This window comes from Triticum aestivum, chromosome 1B (assembly GCF_018294505.1).
Source record: "Triticum aestivum cultivar Chinese Spring chromosome 1B, IWGSC CS RefSeq v2.1, whole genome shotgun sequence".
In the NCBI taxonomy this organism is placed as follows: domain Eukaryota; kingdom Viridiplantae; phylum Streptophyta; class Magnoliopsida; order Poales; family Poaceae; genus Triticum; species Triticum aestivum.
The window spans coordinates 233,881,062-233,899,760 of record NC_057795.1 but is presented as its reverse complement, the minus strand read 5'-3'; the positions used below and the strand labels follow the sequence as shown (position 1 = coordinate 233,899,760).

General features: G+C 48.2%; 1 protein-coding gene across 2 annotated transcripts; it reads right to left on the bottom strand.

The window, feature by feature from the left end:
• Window positions 1–15,247: 15,247 nt before the first annotated feature.
• On the bottom strand, window positions 15,248–18,151 carry LOC123117368 (elongation factor 2). Of its 2 annotated transcripts, none has more exons than XR_006457353.1 (2): window positions 16,391–18,151; window positions 15,248–15,895 (listed from the first exon to the last, which is right to left on the bottom strand). XR_006457353.1 is itself a non-coding variant. In XM_044538138.1 (2 exons), the coding sequence occupies exons 1-2, from the start codon at window positions 17,305–17,307 to the stop codon at window positions 15,545–15,547; spliced, it is 387 nt and encodes a 128-aa protein (XP_044394073.1). In that variant the 5' UTR covers window positions 17,308–18,144; the 3' UTR covers window positions 15,319–15,544. The 2 variants fall into 2 exon arrangements, 1 of the variants encoding a protein (XP_044394073.1); XM_044538138.1 differs by having other exon boundaries at window positions 15,319–15,895; window positions 17,272–18,144.
• Between the last annotated feature and the right edge of the window lie 548 nt (window positions 18,152–18,699).

Below are 18,699 nucleotides of genomic sequence, written 5' to 3'. Positions count from 1 at the left end.
ATCCTTGTGATGGACCGTGACCAACTTTAACGCACGGGGTAGAAACCACCAATTCACTCTTTCCACCATGCCCTTATACTTAGCCACGTATCCTACATGCATCACGCGGGTGTAACAGAGGCGCGTGGTGCGGGAAAGTATAATGGCAAGGGCCCGGCTTTCTTGAATTGGTGGAGGAGGGCGGTGGTTACCCGTCGTGGAACCAGCCCCCAGCCCCCCGCCTACCTATAAAATGAAGAGCGGGGGAGGAGTGGAGGCATTCATCCGTCCTCTTCTTCTCCTCTTCCTTGCTTTGTCTTGGTTATGCTGGAAGGGGGAGCTCGGGACTGGCCCCTGGACTTTAGCTTAGAACTCTTCGTGGTTGTGAGGATATTCAGGCGGCGCGCCGGTAACACCGGAGGTGGCGACTCCGGCGCGCTTGTCGTCCAGCCACCCGTAGCCTTGATTCTGGTGGGAAGGGATGCGAACGACACCATGCCAAGGCCCACGGCGAGCGCGGGGCATGGTAGTCGGTCGCTCCCCATTATTCGCTCCCACGCGACGCTGAGGAAGAGCCTTGGGGGAGGTATACTATTGGTGAGGGCGGATTTGGCTCCTCCAGGCGTCACCCTCTGTTTGTGGAGGAGGGCTTCTAGTCTTCATACACGTCTTCAAAACGTGCAGCGATTTCTGACGTCAGGGCCATTGGGAATGACCATGCTCTCTGTGGGGTAAGCCAGAGAGCACGGCATTCGGTGTGGCTGACAATCTGAGGTATTCGGGTGGTAGCGACGCAGACGGCTGTGGCAACCCACGACGCATGAAGAACAGGGGCGACCGTTCTGACGAGTCGTGTTTGCCGGTGACTCCGTGTCTTTCATCTGGTCCTCTGGCAGTGTCACCATCCGCGTTCCCCCCCCCCCCCCCCGTGGTTTCTTCCTCCTTACCGAGAAGCGGCGCCATCCTGATCCTGGGGAGGCACCAATCCCATCTGGGTTCGCCACCAGCTCCTTTGACCCTTCCTTGAAGGAGATAGACAGGGTTAAATGCATCACGGAGCACTTATCTTTTTTCAATCTTAAACTTGTAGGCAGTTGCCAAATTTTAATTCAAATAATGTAACCACTCGAGTCCACGCATGTGTTCTGTAAGCTTGTACTTGTATGAATTGCATATTAATGAAAAAGACAAGCCTTGTAAGGAACTTGTGCATGTGTAAGTCCATGCAGAGGTGAGGTGCCTCTTTAGTTAAACAAACAAGTTTTTCCCGGCATGCTATCCTACCGGTACCCCTTTCCCACTTTGTTGCCGGGGACTAGAGTCTACTGGGAAAAAAGTAGAGGGCCAGCCCCCCGCCAACTCTTTCTCAGCAAAAGGCCACTACGACCACCTAGGCTAAAGCAATGTTCTGGCCAAAGGTAGGAGCACCCAAGATTCGAAGAGTGGTGAAGTTTTCCTATGCACAAGTCTCAGCTTACAGAACACTTATGGATAAGAGGTAGAACTTATCTGTTTGGCTTGCTGGGGATCGCAGCGCTGGTTCATCTTCTCATCTTCCTGTAAAACCCAAGTCCACGAGAGGAACCTGTAACTTTATGTAGATGAGAATTATGCAGGATGCAATCCTATCTATATGCATATGAAGATGGTCATGAAATGCTTATGCAAATGCTCATGGAATGCTTATGCATGCATGTGAGTTGGTCAGGGGCCCCCCTGCGCTTCGTTTATTTTCTCTTGCATAGGGTCCATCGCCCTGGCGTTGTACAAGAGGTTACATGCAACTGAGGGAAGGCCTGTACAAATGGGTGGCTGCCGGGCAGGGCTTGACAGCCGCGCCTTATGGGTAGAACTTGCAAAGATGCTAAATATTCCATGAGTTTTGCAATTGAATGCCATCTCCGGTATCCAGATGGACTGCGCCAGGTCTGGTGACTCGTACTACCCGATAAGGGCCTTCCCTCTTTGGCATCAACTTGTTTGTACCCTTGGCCGACTGAACGTGCCTAAGGACAAGGTCACCTTCCTCAAAACACCGGTCATGAACCCTGCTGCTATGATAGCGACGTAGGGCTTGCTGATACCGTGCAGCATGCGTAGCAGCCCGGAGACGGTTCTCCTCGAGTAGCACAATATCATCACGCCAATGCTGGTCTTGCGCTATTTCATCATAGGCTAGCACTCGAGGCGACTAGTAAATGAGTTCCGTGAGGATAACTGCTTCTACCCCATAGACTAGGGAAAATGGAGTCTACCAAGTAGCCCGATTCGGTGTCGTTTTGAGGGACCAGAGGACTACCGTCAGCTCATCGATCCACCGCCTGCCGTGCTTCTTCAGCGTATCAAAGGTTCTTGTTTTGAGGCCATGCAACACTTCAGCATTCGCCCTTTCAGCTTGTCCATTTCTTATGGCATGAGGCACATAGGCGAATGAGATCTTGCTTCTGAGGGTGCAAACATATTGCGCGAAGGCGCGGCTCGTGAACTAGGTACCATTGTCGGTGATGATCCTTGTGGGAACTCCAAAATGGCACACTAGTTCTTTCAAGAATTTGATAGCTGATTGAGCAGTCACCTTTCTCACGGGAGTCACTTCTGGCCACTTTGTAAACTTTTCGATGGCAACGAACAAGAATTCAAAGCCCCCGATTGCTCGGGGGAAGGGGGTGAGGATATCGAGCCCCCAGACTGAAAATGGCCATGATAAAGGGATTGTCTATAGAGCTTGGGCAGGAAGGTGGATATTCTTGGAATGGAACTGGCAGGCTTCACATTTCTTGACTAGCTCGACCGCATCTTGGAGGGCTATGGGCCAATAGAATCCTTGACGGAAGGCTTTCCCAACTAATGCCCTTGATCCAATGTGGGAGCCACACATGCCTCTGTGTACTTTCAGCTAGCAGTTCATTTCCTTCTTCCCGACAGATGCACTTCAATTTCACACAGTTGGGCCTCCTTCTGTACAGAGTGTCATCGACAAACTGGTACACTGGCCCTCTGGGCAACTCTTTCAGCCTCATCTTGGTCATTGGGGAGTTCTCCGGTTTGGAGAAAGTGGACTATGTGCCTTGCCCAAGTTAGAGCCTGAGGCTCGGCAACGAGGACTAGCGGCACCTCCTCAACTGCAAGGGCGCACTCCTCATCTGCGGGGACCGTGGTCCCGGCAGGACAGTGCGGGCCGGCAAGTTGTGAGTTTCAGATAGGGTCCCTGCCAGGAGCATGAGGCTCTACCGAGAGAGGCTTACCGGAGTCCATCTTTCTCCTCTTTCCTGGCCATCGTTGCTGGGGATACGGAGGGCTGAGTTAGACAGAGAACAAAAGTTCCTGGTTCCACAGGAAGCTTTTGCGCAACACACTTTGACAGATGATCAGCTATGTTGTTTTCCGTACGGGGTATATGCTCTGTTTGCAATCCTTCAAAGTGCTCCTCCAATCTTCTCATTTCCTCGACGTATGCCTCCATCAATGGACTTTGAAAATCTTTGTTGACTTTGTCTCATCACAAGATGTGAATCTCCTCGACTAATCAGCTTCTTAATTCCCAATTCTGCAACAATTTTGAGCCCGACAAGGATCCCTTCATACTCTGTTGTATTGTTTGTAGCCTCTTCCCGGGCAAAATGCATTTGGATGATGTACTTCAAGTGCTCCCTTGAGGGTGTGACAATAAGCACGCTAGCCCCTTCACCTTGCAGGGAAAAAGCACCATCAAAATACATGATCCATTCTTGGGGTGCCTCCTTGCCGGGGGTAACTGTCTCTATCAGTTCCTCATCAGGCATTGGCGTCCATTATGCAATAAACTCTGCCAATGCCCTGCTCTGGATTGTTGATGTGCTCTCAAACTTCAGATTGAAACTGGACACCTCCAAAGCCTATTCCACTATTCTGCCAATAGCCTGAGGGTTCCGGAGTATCCTTTGCAACGGGAAGCATGTGACAACCGTAATCTCATGGGCTTGAAAGTAGTGGCGTAGTTTTTTTGAGGCCATGATGAGACCAAAGATCAATTATTACACGCCAGAGTACCTCGATCGAGCCCCCTACAACAGGGAGCCGGCAAAGTACACTGAGCACTGCACCACTTTGTCACTTGTCGTCTCCTTGGGGTTGTCAACGCTGCCTTGCTCACTTCTATCTTGATCTCCACTTGACTCTGCCGGGCCCTGCCTTTTCTCTGCCGCGTCCACTTCCCACTGTGCCACCAAGGCACGCTAACCACTTGGTTGGTTGTTGCCAAGTACAGCAACAACGGCTCCTGTGGTTTGGGGGCAACCATGGTAGGCCCAAAAGATATATATTCCTTCAACTCTTGCAGGGATGCATCTGCTTCCGGGGTCCACTTCATGGGCCCTGGCTTCTTCAAGATTTTGAAGAACGGTAGGGTGCGCTCGACAGACTTGGAAATGAATCTGCTTAACGCGGCCACGCATCCTGTCGGGCGCCTCACATCTTTAATTGCCCTTGGTGCTTGGATCTGCTCAGTGGCCTTGATCTTGTCAGGATTAGCTTCGATCTCCCTATGGGACACATAGAACCCAAGAAGCTTGCCGGAGGGAACGCCAAACACGCACTTCTCTGGGTTGAGCTTCAAGTTGATCTTGTGCAGATTTGCAAATGTCTCCTCCAAATCCTGGATAAGAGTTGCTTTGTCCTTGGTTTTGACCACAATGTCATCCATATAAGCTTCAATGTTTCTGTGCAGCCGAGGTTCAAAACCAATCTGGACTGCCCTTGCAAAAGTGGACCCGACGCTCTTTAATCTGAATGGCATGCAGATAAAGTAGTACGTACCACATGGGGTGATGAACGAGGTCTTCTCTTCGTCTTCCTTGGACATGAAGATCTGGTCATATCCTGAACACGCATGCAGGAAGGAAAGCAAATCGCAACCTGAAGTGGAATCCACAATCTGATCGATGCGCGACAGGGAAACGGCTCTTAGGACAAGCTTTGTTGACATCTCTGAAATCTATGCAAAGCCTCCACTTCCCGTTAGCCATTCGGACTACCACTGGGTTTGCTAGCCAAGTGGGATGTAGCACTCCTCTCACCAAACGAGCTGCCTCAAGCTTCTTGATCTCTTCTGCAATAAACTGTTGCCTCTCCAAGGTCTGCTTATGGACTTTCTGTTTAACAGGTCTGGCGTGTGGGCAGACAACAAGGTGGTGCTCGATTACCTCCCTGGGAACACTGAGGATATCAGATGGTTGCCATGCAAACACATTGATATTTGCATGCGAGAAGGCAACGAGCGTGCTTTCCTATTTGTCATCGAGGGTGGCACTGATGGTAAAGGTACCACAATGCCAGCCAGCCCTGTCGGGACCTTCTTCACTTTTGGAGCAGAAACCTTGGTCCCTTCGCTATCAAACTCTCCGGCAAATCATCAACAGGCTTAGCGCAATCTGAAGAGGCGCGCTTCCCGGGTTCCTTGCCGGTGTCCCTACTATCCTTCTTCTTTCCTCTGCTTTCCTTGATGGGAACTACTGCTGCCGTTACCTCTACCGCGACCGCGTCCCAGTACATCTTATCTACGCTAATGATTGTGTCCTTCTCATCCGATGGGATAGAGATGATTCCGAGCGGCCCAGGCATCTTCAGGGTATTGTAGGCATAGTATTAGCAGAATAACTATTCTAATAACACCTCCGCACTGCACTCTCAATGCAAGTGCACGTCATTGTTTGAACCAAGTGTGCTGCAGTACTCACACGAGTGAACTTCCAGTCGAAAAAAACTGCATGCATTGTTTTTTCTGTAATGTTTTCTCTCTAGTTTTTTAACAGTTTATTGGAACGAGGCGTCTAATATACCGTTGAAAAGCTATGCATTAGGCGCAACTTCACCATGTTGAACACCTTTTGAGATTCCTCACGGTTTAAGAGCAGTTTTGAAAATGGTGGGGCCCACAACGAGTGGCAGCGAGCGTTTTGTTGCGTTTTTTTCTAAACCGCTCGTCGGAATGAAGCAAATGATACAAAGTTGGATAGATATCATCAAGGCGCATCTTTTTCATATATATTTTTTCTCTAATTTCTTACTCTTTAAAAGCAGTTCCAAATTTACTAAATTGCGGAATTCTGTTTATCAAAAAAATTCAAATTTTCGATACTGTTTTCGCTCCAGTTTTTTAAGCGTTTGTCGAAACAAGGCGTGTAATATACCGTCGAAAAGCTATGGACGAGGCACACGTTTCATATGTTAAAATGTTTTGGAGATTTGATGCGGAGGATCCCACGTTCATCCCCATGTACACTCCGACTACTCTCCAAATCCCAAGTGGACATATGATGAGACCTCGAACATACGCCATTGGACACAAGGTGAAATCGCTCCTCTCCGAACCTTCACTTCCCACATGTGAGACATGGTTACTACCTCATATATATGTACTATGCATGGCCAGGAACAAGGAGGAAGACCATGGACAAGACGGTGAGGACACCAAGTACAAGGACCAACAGAAGAAGCTGCCCGAAGCTACAACGGCCAGACGTCCAACCAGGACTGGACGTCCGACGACTCCCAGGCTCCGGACGACCGTCCCCCTCCGGACGATCGTGCCAGCGACCACCGAACTGAATCTGTGGACATCCGAAGAACTCCGGACGTCCGGGACCCCGCGAGCCTCCGGACGACCGGCCCCCTCCGGACGTCCGACCGAAGCGCACCCGAGCCGAATCTACGGAAGTCCGAAGAGCACCGGACGTCCGGACCTTCCCGAGCCTTCGGACGACCGGAACCCTCCGGACGTCCGATACCTGTCTGCGCACAGTGTGTTGTGCCGCAGCCCATGTACCCCTTCACTTACCCCTTCGTGGCCCTAGACTATATATACTCCTCCACCTCCTCCTAGTTAGATTTAGCGTTGATTTAGCTCAAGTTAGAGATAGAGCTTCGCTCATCCATCGGATCTCCTCCTCGTGAGAGACCGCGGCCTCTTCGGAGTAGATCCTATCGGATTCAAGACCCCCTCGTGGGAAGATCCCCTCGTGGATTCAAGACCTCCTCTCGGAGAAGAACGGTTCCTTTGTATCCTTACCTTTGTTGACTTTGGATCTCGTGTATCCCTTTGTGTTCTTTGATCTAGCACTTGTGTGATTGATTCCTTGTTGGTTTAGTGATTCTCTCTCTCGTTTTCCCCGTGTTCCCTTTTGCTTCCGTGTGTTCTTCGTGATTCCCCGTAGGATCCACTCCAAACGTGAAAGATCGTCCACCTAGGATTCCACCCTACATCATCTTGGTATCATGAGCCACGTTGATCACGTTTTTGGAGCCCCTACCCCTCTTTTTCTAGCTTGATTTTGATGATTTCGTCCTAAACCCGAAAATCCCCACCAAAAATAGCCCCCAAATTTTTTTGTGATTTGTTGGTTTGATGATGTTTTGTTGATTTTGATCCATGGATTTGCTTGGTTTCAAGTGGATCTAGCATCTCCCCAATTTTCCCCATCTTTCATCCACGAAATCCCACGAATTTTGACCCCGAAATCTCCATTTTCCGCCCAAAATCGCGCCCCCGAACTCGCATCTCGCGTTGACCCCGACCCACCGGACGACCGGACTTTTACGGACGTCCGGAGCCCCAGGAACGACCGGACGTCCGACATTTTCCGGACGACCGGAACCCCTAACCCGAACCGAAATTGCGGATTTCCGACCTTTCCGGACGTCCGACGCCCCGGACATCCGACCTTTTCCGGACGTCCGTAACCTGTAGGTTTTGACTTCGGCTGATTCTTATTTCGGCCATAACTAATTCATCCGAACTCCGATGTTGACGTTCTTTAGCTCGTTTTGAAGCTCTTGACATCCCCCTTTCCACAAAAATACCACCAACACCATTTAACACCATAAAATTTTCGAAAATTTGGAAAGTTTGCCTAGGCCTTCCACCATATCATCCGCATAGCCACCACCGACTTCATCAACCTAACCCATTTTGTTACATATAGCATTAGTGGTTGCTTGAGTAGTGATTTGAGTCTCCTAAGGTGTTTCGGCTACTTAGGGACAATTGGTTCTTCATCAACCACCACCACCACTTCCACATAACCTTGCCCACCATACACTTCCACCCGCAACTTAACCCAATAGTTGTTTGAGCTTGTTTGAGTTGTGACTTGTGTCTCCTAAGGTGTTTCGGCTACTTAGGGACGGCAACTTCAACTCCGACACATGTATAGCTCATCATTCCACTTCCGCATTGCCAAGTGCAAACCACCACCGATTTCCGCTACCACCATTTGACATTTGTCATTTGTGATTTTGAGTTCACGGTTTTTCCGTTTCCTAAGGTGTTTCGGCTACTTAGGGACGAGACTCCATCATCTTGGTATCTACACCAAGAACACCGCCACTCATCATCGCAAAGGACGGTAACCTCGGCGACACCATTGTATATTTCCCTTGCAATTGCATTGTTAACCCCTAGCCCATTTTGTGTTACTTGCCTATCGAGACTAGCCATTTGAGTATTGCCAGCAACGTTACTTGTGCACATTAGTGATCATACTTCCCATAGCATACATACCATATCATATTGGTATCATATATTGTGTAACAAGTTTGTTCCCGCATATACACAATTGCTATCTTGGTTTGTGCATTGTGCAAAAGTGGCCATAGAAAAAAAGAAAAAGAAATAAAGCTTTTAAGCAAAAGAGAAAGAGCAAAGAAGCTTGTAAGCAAGGGCCATAGCATCATACCACATTGCATATAAGATTGTCATACTCGATCATCTTGGATCATCTTGAGAGAAACACCGGGAACCATACATACATAGCATACTTGGGATAGAAGTTTATCCATTTTGCATCTTATAGGTTGTGCACAAGTGTCGTATCCGCCTATAGAGCAATCGTGCTAGCGTATCTCTTGAGTTGTGCAACACGAGCATTTTCCGTGGGTTCCACATTTTGTGCTCATTCCTTGGTTGCACAACCCTATTTATCTATCCGTGTGTGTGTTTCCGTGTGCCATTCTTTGCTATTGGTCCATTTGTTTCACTTGCGAATTTGTGAATCTCTTTCAACATTATTGACTCTTGCTAACATTTTGCATCAAATTTTTGTGCCACTATCCTCACCGAGCTCCACTCAAAGCTTTACTTGTGTTGGTGTGAGAACCGACAAGGATTGGTACCAATAGTGCTATTTCATTGTCCGCATTTGAGTGAACTTGATTCATTGTCAACATCGGTCAAGGTACATTGGTATAAGTTCTTCTCTTTCTCCCACTTATATTTGCTCGATTCTTGTGATGGATAGGCAAGGCATTTCCTCTCCGGTCTACAACAACAACGACGGCGTGAACAACTACATCACCAAAGCGTCTACTTCGATCTACAACGACAAGTGCAAGGCGCACAATGAAGATTGCGAGAGAGCATCGAGAACATCTCCATCGACATTCGTCACTTCAAAGAAAGGAGAAGGGACTACATCGACAAGAAGCTTGCCGCACATAAAGAGGAGCAAGATGCAAGGATGGAGGAGATTCGGACCTTGCTCAAGTCTACTTCCCCTTCATCATCTTCAAGGCGGCGACATTCAAGACACAAGTCTTCGGAGCGCGAAAAAGATGCAAGTGCAAATCGTCCTCATCCACATCTACATGGCGACCATCATCACGTTCGTGATCCACATCGTCATGAAGGCCAAGTCACCTCCAAGCATCATGTGCACGACGACGACGAACGACATCTACTACGAGATCAAGCACGACAACGACATCATCATCATGAAGATGCTCCACAAGCACAATTGCACAAGTCCCAACAAGCCCTACTTCACGTCAAGTCCAAGCTTCAAGAGCACAAAACAAGACCGCGAGACGACCACCACCAAGACGGTGCTATGGCTACATCAACCACTTCGGCATCTTCGCCAAGTGTTCTCAAGGGATCTTCGCCTTTGGACGTATGACATCTTCGCCTACTTCCCATGAGTTCGCCTACATTGACATCCTCAACAACAAGGCGACCACCTACAAGCGAGGGCGACACTTCCATCTTAGAAAGCCCCGCAAGGAAGATGGCCGAGCATGGGAAACTCCCTTCGGTCATGGAGACGAGCTACGAGATGCCACATCATATGGGCCTCCACCACCACAACGGTGACAAGACGGTCAAGCAAGGGCCATCCCCTTCGACCACGGCGACAAGCGCGAACCTCTTCAACAACATGAAGACGGCGCCCACATTGGACTCATACTCCGAGTCAAGCTACGCGACCGCGAATGGAGACATTTGCACCTACATCTCTCCGACACCCACATATGTTGAGATGCCCAAGTGCCATGTGAGGAGAGCTACGACCACATGAGTGACATGAGTGACTCCACCATACGTGACATTGAGAGCATTTCCTATGAGAGGATGAGTGTGACCACCACTAGCCCCACACATGAGAGCATGCCACACATCCTATGTGAGGTTGAGCGCCATTTGAGTGACTCCACCAACCATATGAGTGAGAGCATCCTTGAGGGAGTGAGTGAGCCACAACACTTAGTGAGTGAGGTAGTTGACACGGCATGTGAGGCCACTATGATTTCTAATGACTTAACCTCTACTCCTAGTGTGTTTTCTTCTTTGGTGCTAGGTCTCCTACATGACGACATGCCTATCCTCGACGAGTCCATCCCTCCAATGGGAAAACCGATGGCCATGGTGGACAATGATGCACCCCCACATGGTTCCATCAAGATGAAGATGACAACGAGATGGATCTTCAACACCTCACCTACAACACATGAGCGACGCTCCAAAGGTAACATAGGTGATGGTGCTTCTCTTGTCCCACTAGTGGACTCTCTTGACATCGATTGCTCCCATGATGTTGACCCACCTATTCCATGCTTCATGCTAGTGAGACTTCTTCATGCCTTGACTTACCTATTTATGATGAATATGATGATGAGCATGTTGAGTTGCCTAGTTGTGATGCTATGCTCCATAGGATATCATGTGAAAATTCTATTGGTCACATCATGTTTGACAATCCATTGAACTTGTCATATGCTATGAGTGAGATCTCCCATATTGCATCATTTCAATCTCAACATAGTAACTATGCATGCCCCATTAAAATCAATCCCATTTGCACTTATGGCATAGATGACGAGATGATGGTCATTGGCTTTTGTTTTTCATGTGATGATATTGCCATGCTTCCTTTACATGATTTGCGCAATTCATCTACTATGTCCATGCCATGATCACATTGTTCCAAATATGCATTGTTTTGGATGTTGTCAATATTCTCCACGTGATGTTTCTACTCTTGCTCATGAGGAGACCCCCATAGTTTCCTCATACATATTAGGAGATCTTGATGCATTTCATACTTTGCATGATTCTCATAATAGTGTACACCATATGCATTCCATGAATAACAATGCTCTAGATATTTCTCATGATGCATTACATCCTTTGAGTCTCCATTATGACATACATAATAACAAACCTATCATGATGGATGACATGTTTCTATATCACGCATCTCATTTATTTGAGCATTGTATATTTTGTGCTAACCGACACATGCACGTGCGCATCATGATGGATGATGTGTACATATAGCATGCACACACAATTTTTACTTTGCCTTTGTTTTGTGTAGGTACTCACATATACTCATCAACCTCTCAATCCCAAGAGTTGACGAAACGAGCTCTGGAGAGCAACGATGACTTGGGATCTCGTGGACTATCCTTACCACCATTCCCTTCGCGCAAGGACTACGCGCATCTCTTCTACTTGGCTCTCACACGGCTATGGGCTATTTACCATTTGTCACCTTATGCTCATTTTACCGTGTTCACTTTGCATGCTATGCTTGCTCCTATGCCTTTGCCATGCCATTGTGACCCTTGCTTGCATCTACCCATGATTCACCATTATGCTACTTCTATGTGTATTTGCATGCTTGGTGGAGATCCTTGTTGCTATTGCCATGTTTATCATGTGCCCCATGCTATTGATGCTATTTTGCTCATATCTTGCCTTTATGCTTGTGAAATGTCATGTGCATTTTGTATGCCCACTATTTGCACACATGACATGATTTCCATGATTACCTCTAGTATGTTGCATCTTCGCACTACTAGCTTGCTTGACTTGATCGCTATGATTGCTTCCTTGGTTGCATCACCCATGTTCCACTCTTACTCGCTTTCTTGGGTTGATGACATATATGCTCATGCCTCTCACTTGCTTTGTCATGATCAATGTCTCTTGTCTCCATTAGTTGCATCTCTCATATCACCTTGTATTGAGTGCAACCATACTATGCTTATTGATCCTAGAGACTTTGAAACCTTACTTGTGATGCATGCTTGTTTGATTGAGCCTATTGCATTTGGTTGTTCTTGCATCATATGCCTACATACTATGCAATACTCCCTTGTCATTTCTTATGATGAGCATGATACATACACTTGTTGGGTATCTTACCACACGAATGATTGGTTTTGCCATTTCTCTAACCTCATTTGTTTTTCCAAGTGTTTGCCATGTTCTTTCATTTTGAAGGATTTACAAGGCGGTACCACCACGAGACATATTGGTTATGTGAACGCATACATGATGTGCAACTCCAACATCTTCGAGAACATTCATAAGGTGAACTCATTCTCTTTGAGCCATCCTCAAATACGCATATTGGATGGGTCACTCTTTCATTGTTGTTTCCTTCTTGTTGTCTACATGATACATCTCGTGAACGGAGGAGCGGCATTGGAGATTGGCTACATGGACCTTCACATTGAGGAGCGCTCGCACTTATTGGATGCACCTTCGGATTTCCACTCATGCCTCGACATCGAGCTTTGGTACACCAACACCTCCAAATTTGTTGCTTGTTCTCATACATGTCATGCTCGATGGACATATCATACTCACCACAAGTTTGCACTCCATGCATGGATTGACTCACATTATGATTGCCTTGTTGCATCTTGTATTCCCATGTCATCCATGATATATGAGCTTGTTCACTTCCTTAGCAAATTTGTTGTGATCTTCCTTGATGGCATATTCATACATCATGATCATATTGCCCATCATCAATTGCATGATAACATACATATGTTGAGCATCCATTGCCATATTCATGCTATTGATAAACCGTCTCACTATGACATCATTTTACACCGTGGTTGCATTAATCATATTTACAACACATTTGTGTGCACAATGAATGCATTTCCTCCCATGAATGCTTTGCATCTCATTCTAGATCATCTTGATAAGCTTCATGCATTTTGTCACGACCAATCTTGCCGCACGGACTCATTCTTACATGATGGACACTTTGTGTGCGCTAACCATTATATTTCCGAGTGTTGCTTGTGTTTGCTCTTTTTGCATGTCTATCACTCCGGCGACACCTTGGACTACTCGGATGGCGCCATGTCTTCAACTTCATCCAACTACAAGTCCATCTACGACAACCATTTCCATGATGATGAGGATCACGATTCGAGGTCGGATCTTTCCCAAGGGGGGGGGGAGATGATGCGGAGCATCCCACGTTCATCCCCGTGTAAACTCCGACTACTCTCCAAACCCCAAGTGGGCATATGACGAGACCTCGAACATACGCCATTGGACACAAGGTGAACTCGCTCCTCTCCGAACCTTCACTTCCCACATGTGAGACATGGTTACTACCTCATATATATGTACTATGAATGGCCAGGAACAAGGAGGAAGACCATGGACAAGACGGCGAGGACACCAAGTACAAGGACCAAGAGAAGAAGCTGCCCGAAGCTACAGCGGCCGGACGTTCGACCAGGACCGGACGTCCGACGACTCCCAGGCTCCGGACGACCGGCACCCTCCGGACGACCGTGCCAGCGACCACCGAACCGAATCTGCGGACATCCGAAGAACTCCGGACGTCCGGGACCCCGCGAGCCTCTGGACGACCGGCCCCCTCCGGACGTCCGACCGAAGCGCACCCGAGCCGAATCTACGGAAGTCCGAAGAGCACCGGACGTCCGGACCTTCCCGAGCCTCCGGACGACCAGAACCCTCCGGACGTCCGACGCCTGTCTGCGCACAGTGTGTTGGGCCGCAGCCCATGTACCCCTTCACTTACCCCTTCGTGGCCCTACACTATATATACTCCTCCACCTCCTCCTAGTTAGATTTAGCGTTGATTTAGCTCAAGTTAGAGATAGAGCTTCGCTCATCCATCGGATCTCCTCCTCGTGAGAGACCGCGGCCTCTTCGGAGAAGATCCTATCAGATTCAAGACCCCCTCGTGGGAAGATCCCCTCGTGGATTCAAGACGTCCTCTCGGAGAAGAACGGTCCCTTTGTATCCTTACCTTTGTTGACTTTGGATCTCGTGTATCCCTTTGTGTTCTTTGATCTAGCACTTGTGTGATTGATTCCTTGTTGGTTTAGTGATTCTCTCTCTCATTTTCCCTGTGTTCTCCTTTTGCTTCCGTGTGTTCTTCGTGATTCCCCGTAGGATCCGCTACAAACGTGAAAGATCGTCCACCTAGGGTTCCACCCTACATCAAGATTCCTTACAGTTTTAAGCTAATTTTGAAAATCGTTCGGCGGACGACGAGTGGCAGCGGCCGTTTTTCGCGAAATTTTTACAAACCGGTTGTCGAAATGATACAATACACCGTTGGAAAGATATCGACGAGGCTCAACTTTTTCATGTAGAACACTCTCTCTAATTCGTTACGGTTTAAGAGCAGTTTTAAATTTACCGAAATGCGGACACTCTGTTTTTCGCGACACCCAAATCGACGTGGGTACTTCATCCGACTGAAAACCGCACTGCATCGGACGAAAAACCACACTGCATCAGACGAGTTAGAGAACTGCATGGTTTATTTTATTCAAACGTAATTTTTTTCAAGGACGAGAAAGTAGAGTGCAGTTCATATCGGGCGTAAATGAACCACAACACTATCAAGAAGTGAACGACATTACTTTTTCTTCGCTTCTGTAACAATTTTTTTGCACTTACGAGATGAACAACATCATACGACCTACCGCACTGCTTTATACTGAAAATGGCACTGCATCGGACGTGCAAGCGACTTGCATACATTTTTTTGTCGGACATTAATTTTCCGTGATGAGGAAGTGGACCACGCTTCACGTCGAGGCGTAGACAAAACGCATGGACCGTATGGACGAGGTAGGTGAACCGTAGTGCATCAACGACATTAACTTTTCTGCCCTTTCACATTTGGGAGTAAGTGAATCGCATTGCAATGTCGACCAAATCAAAAACAACATATCACACGCATTGCTTCAAATAAAAAACCGCACTACAATGTTGACCAAGTAACTGCACACGGGTTTGACTGTACTGCTTTTTGCTATGATTCTTAAACGAGGCACGTGATACGTGCATTTGTTCTTGAGCCCGAGTGAGCTTCCAGAGAGTTCAAAGCGAACTCCCATACACATAAAAAGTGTAATGCGGTATTTTTGGCCATCATTCTTTTTAGTTATCTACGGAAGGAGACAACAAGAGGTGAAATAATAATTTCAGCACCACCCATGAAATCCTCCTGTAGATCCTTTAAACAGATTTCAAGGTGAAGCTCTCCAGCTCACCAGACTCTTCAATGCTACAGAGAACCATAGGGTCAGACTTCGCCAGCCGCTTCAAACCCTCAACAAGCTTAGGAAGATGAGAAGCAACCTTGCATTGAACAACAACACGCACAACAGGGGACACAGAGAACTTCATTGCCCTGATTGGGTAGGCATCAACTTCCTTCTCATTTGTCAGGGTTGCATTCTTGGTGATGAACTGATCCAAACCAACCAAAGCAATAGTGTTACCACAGGGAACATCCTCAACCGATTCTTGCTTCTTTCCCATCCAGATAACAGTACGCTGGACACTCTTCATATAAAAATCCTTTTTCTGGCCAGGAAATAAAATTGAACATATTAACCACTGAGAGATGTAAGTATGGCACAACATTACAGTGCATTGAAACAAACCATGATTAGAATAAATTCAAAAAGGATAAACCAGGTATTTAGTAACATGGTTAACAAAATATTGTGGGACATTGCAAACAATATTAATACAAGGACATGTATTTTTGTGCTACTAAGTACAACCGTGTATATTGTAATACATTCAACAAGTAACAGGAGCGTACACCAAACCGGGGAGATTTTGAGCCATGGGATTACATGCCAATAGTTACATTTAAGCTTGTCAAAGCATAAATCATTCATAAAAGCAGTAAGAATAAGCTCCAGGAGACAGCAAGGGCTGAAACTACTTATTTCAAAACAGTGAAACAACTCATTAAATTTAACTAACTTACAGAGATCTGGTTTTGGAAATAATATGGCACAACTAAGAGCAGGCTACAAAAGGAGAGAAGCTACAGGTGAGGGTACCCACATGCATGGACGAGCTGCACTACACGCCAGGGCGAGCTGCACTGCACGCTGGTGGCACTGCACGCCAGTGAGGGTTCGGAACTGCATGCCGTCGTACGTCATACTGCATGCCATTGCTGGCCGAACTGCACGCGAGCCACCGGGGATGGACATGCACTGGACTTCGCCGGAGGTAGTTTGCGGGGAGAGGAGGAAGAAGGAAAGGAGAGAGGGGAGAGGAGGAAGAAGGAAAGGAGAGAGGGGAGAGGAGGAAGAAGGAAAGGGAGGGCAGAGAGCTCGACAGCACCGTACAGGGAGGAGCTGCAGGAGGATCATGCCATATCCATCTCCAGGAAGGCATGGGAGGAGAGAGGTGCAGGATCTTGCCGGATCCGTGACCAGCTAGCACAGGAAAGGGAGGTGTAGGAGGGTCCAGCCGGCGGGCTTTGTTTCTATCCCCTGCTACCTTTGTTTTCATATACTGCAATGTTCACTACTGTTCCTGTGTCTAGCATAAATATACTATATTTTTTAGGGTGAACGGACAAATATATTACTCAGACATCGAATTGCAATAAGAGATCAGTAAACTACATAGTGCGCTTGGAACGTCCCAAATCAGCGTTTGGTCTCCATGTACTCTGGCGTGTGTCTAGCATAAAGAAAATCTATGAAAAGAGAGCTAGTTGAGCAAGAAACAAAATGTACTTGGCTTGTAAGAGGGATAGTAACAGAAGATGGAGGCCAATCGAGCGGTCAGCAAGAATCGGAACCCAAATCTGCACCTCTTCAATGGGCTTCAAGAACGAGCTCAGGGCGCTCACCTGGTACTGCATCGAACTGCAAGGGCGCTCACCTGGTGCTGCACTCACATCAGGAGAAGAGGGTCAATGGGCGACTCACCGATGGGATCTTGTCGGCGGATTCCCGGCGGAGCATATTCCCCAACCTCTGTCAATCACTAAATGTGGAGCAGCTCACTAGTGCTCCCGCGGCGGCTTCGTGGGTGGTGGCCTGCAGTTCATCGGTTTCTGGGTGAGGCGTCGTGGTGTACCTGGGAGGTCTTGATGGCGCGACATGGTGGCGGGGTGTGGGGTGGATCCAGGTGGTTGGTGCAGGGATCCGACGCCCGTCGGCGCTACGGATATCATGGGGCTCGCGGGGAGGAAGGGGTGGGGGGCTCCTCGACGGTGGGTAGGTCGCACCAGACCCGTCGACCCATCGGTGGAGGAAGGCCGCCGGGCCCGCGCTGGGGTAGGTAGGGGCGACCAGCGGCACGACGCTTCTGTCCCATCTGAACCGCGCACGCAGCCCATCCGAGCTGCACGCGACGACCTTCTGAACCTCGCACGTACGCAGCATCTCCCGTCCAGAGTCGCCAGCAAACCACATGGCTGCGATGCGCGTACTGCACGGCGGCGCTGCCGGGCAACAACAGCCCGCCGGGAGCCGAACTGTACTCCTAAGAAGATGCGAGATCGAGCAGGGGAAGTTAGGGGCGGCGGGGTGGCACGAGCAGTTCACTTCGGGGGGTATGGCCAACTGCGGCGCCAGCGAGGGAAGAAGTCGGATACGGGTGGAGCGGCGCCGACGGTAGAAGTAGGTGGATTGTGGGAGGGCGGCGCTGGCGGGTGAAGAAGGTGCATTGGGGGAGGGCGGCGCCAGCGGGGGAAGAAGGTGGATCGCGGGAGGGGAATCGTGGCAAACGGAGGTGGGGTGTGCCGGAGGAGGAGGCAGGTGGGGGTTGGTCTGAAGGAATCGTGGGTGCGGGGGCGAGTGGTGGTGTTAGCAGAATAAGAAATTGATGTGCAGAATAAGACTCTTAAGGGGTGTTATTAAAATAGACTCACCCTATATATCTATATATATATAAATTAAATGAGATCTCTTTGCATATTCAGAGTTTGAGATTGCTAGTCAGGCCTGTTGCCTGGTAAAATGTACCAGAAAATCGAACCATAGGGTACAGTCGTGATTACTTACCATGTAAAAAATTTGGAGGTGAAACGATGAACTCATGTTTTCATTCAAACAAAAATATGTTGTTAGTTAATGCAAATGTTTTCAAATAGCACACGGTTCACTCACGAAAGCCGTGTGTCCACTAAACCGTGGTCGATGCCCCCCTCTACCACGCGTGTGATCTGAGTGGTGCGTTCTGATTGGCCAGAACCCAAACCCCACGGATCGTACGTCTGCACCGTTGGATTCTCCTTGATCGAATGACGATCCTCATCCCTTTCGACAGCACATGTAGTTCTAGTTGTGATTTTATTAATATCCACAAATTGCACGTTAAATTCAAAAGATGACTTAAATATAGGAAACAAT

Bases quoted from the DNA above. Each gene is read 5' to 3' on its own strand.
- LOC123117368 (XM_044538138.1), bottom strand. From the start codon at position 17,307: ATGCTCCGCCGGGAATCCGCCGACAAGATCCCATCG. The intron at 15,896-17,271 runs GTGAGTCGCCCA...TTTCCTGGCCAG, and splicing joins CCGCCGACAAGATCCCATCG to AAAAAGGATTTTTATATGAA.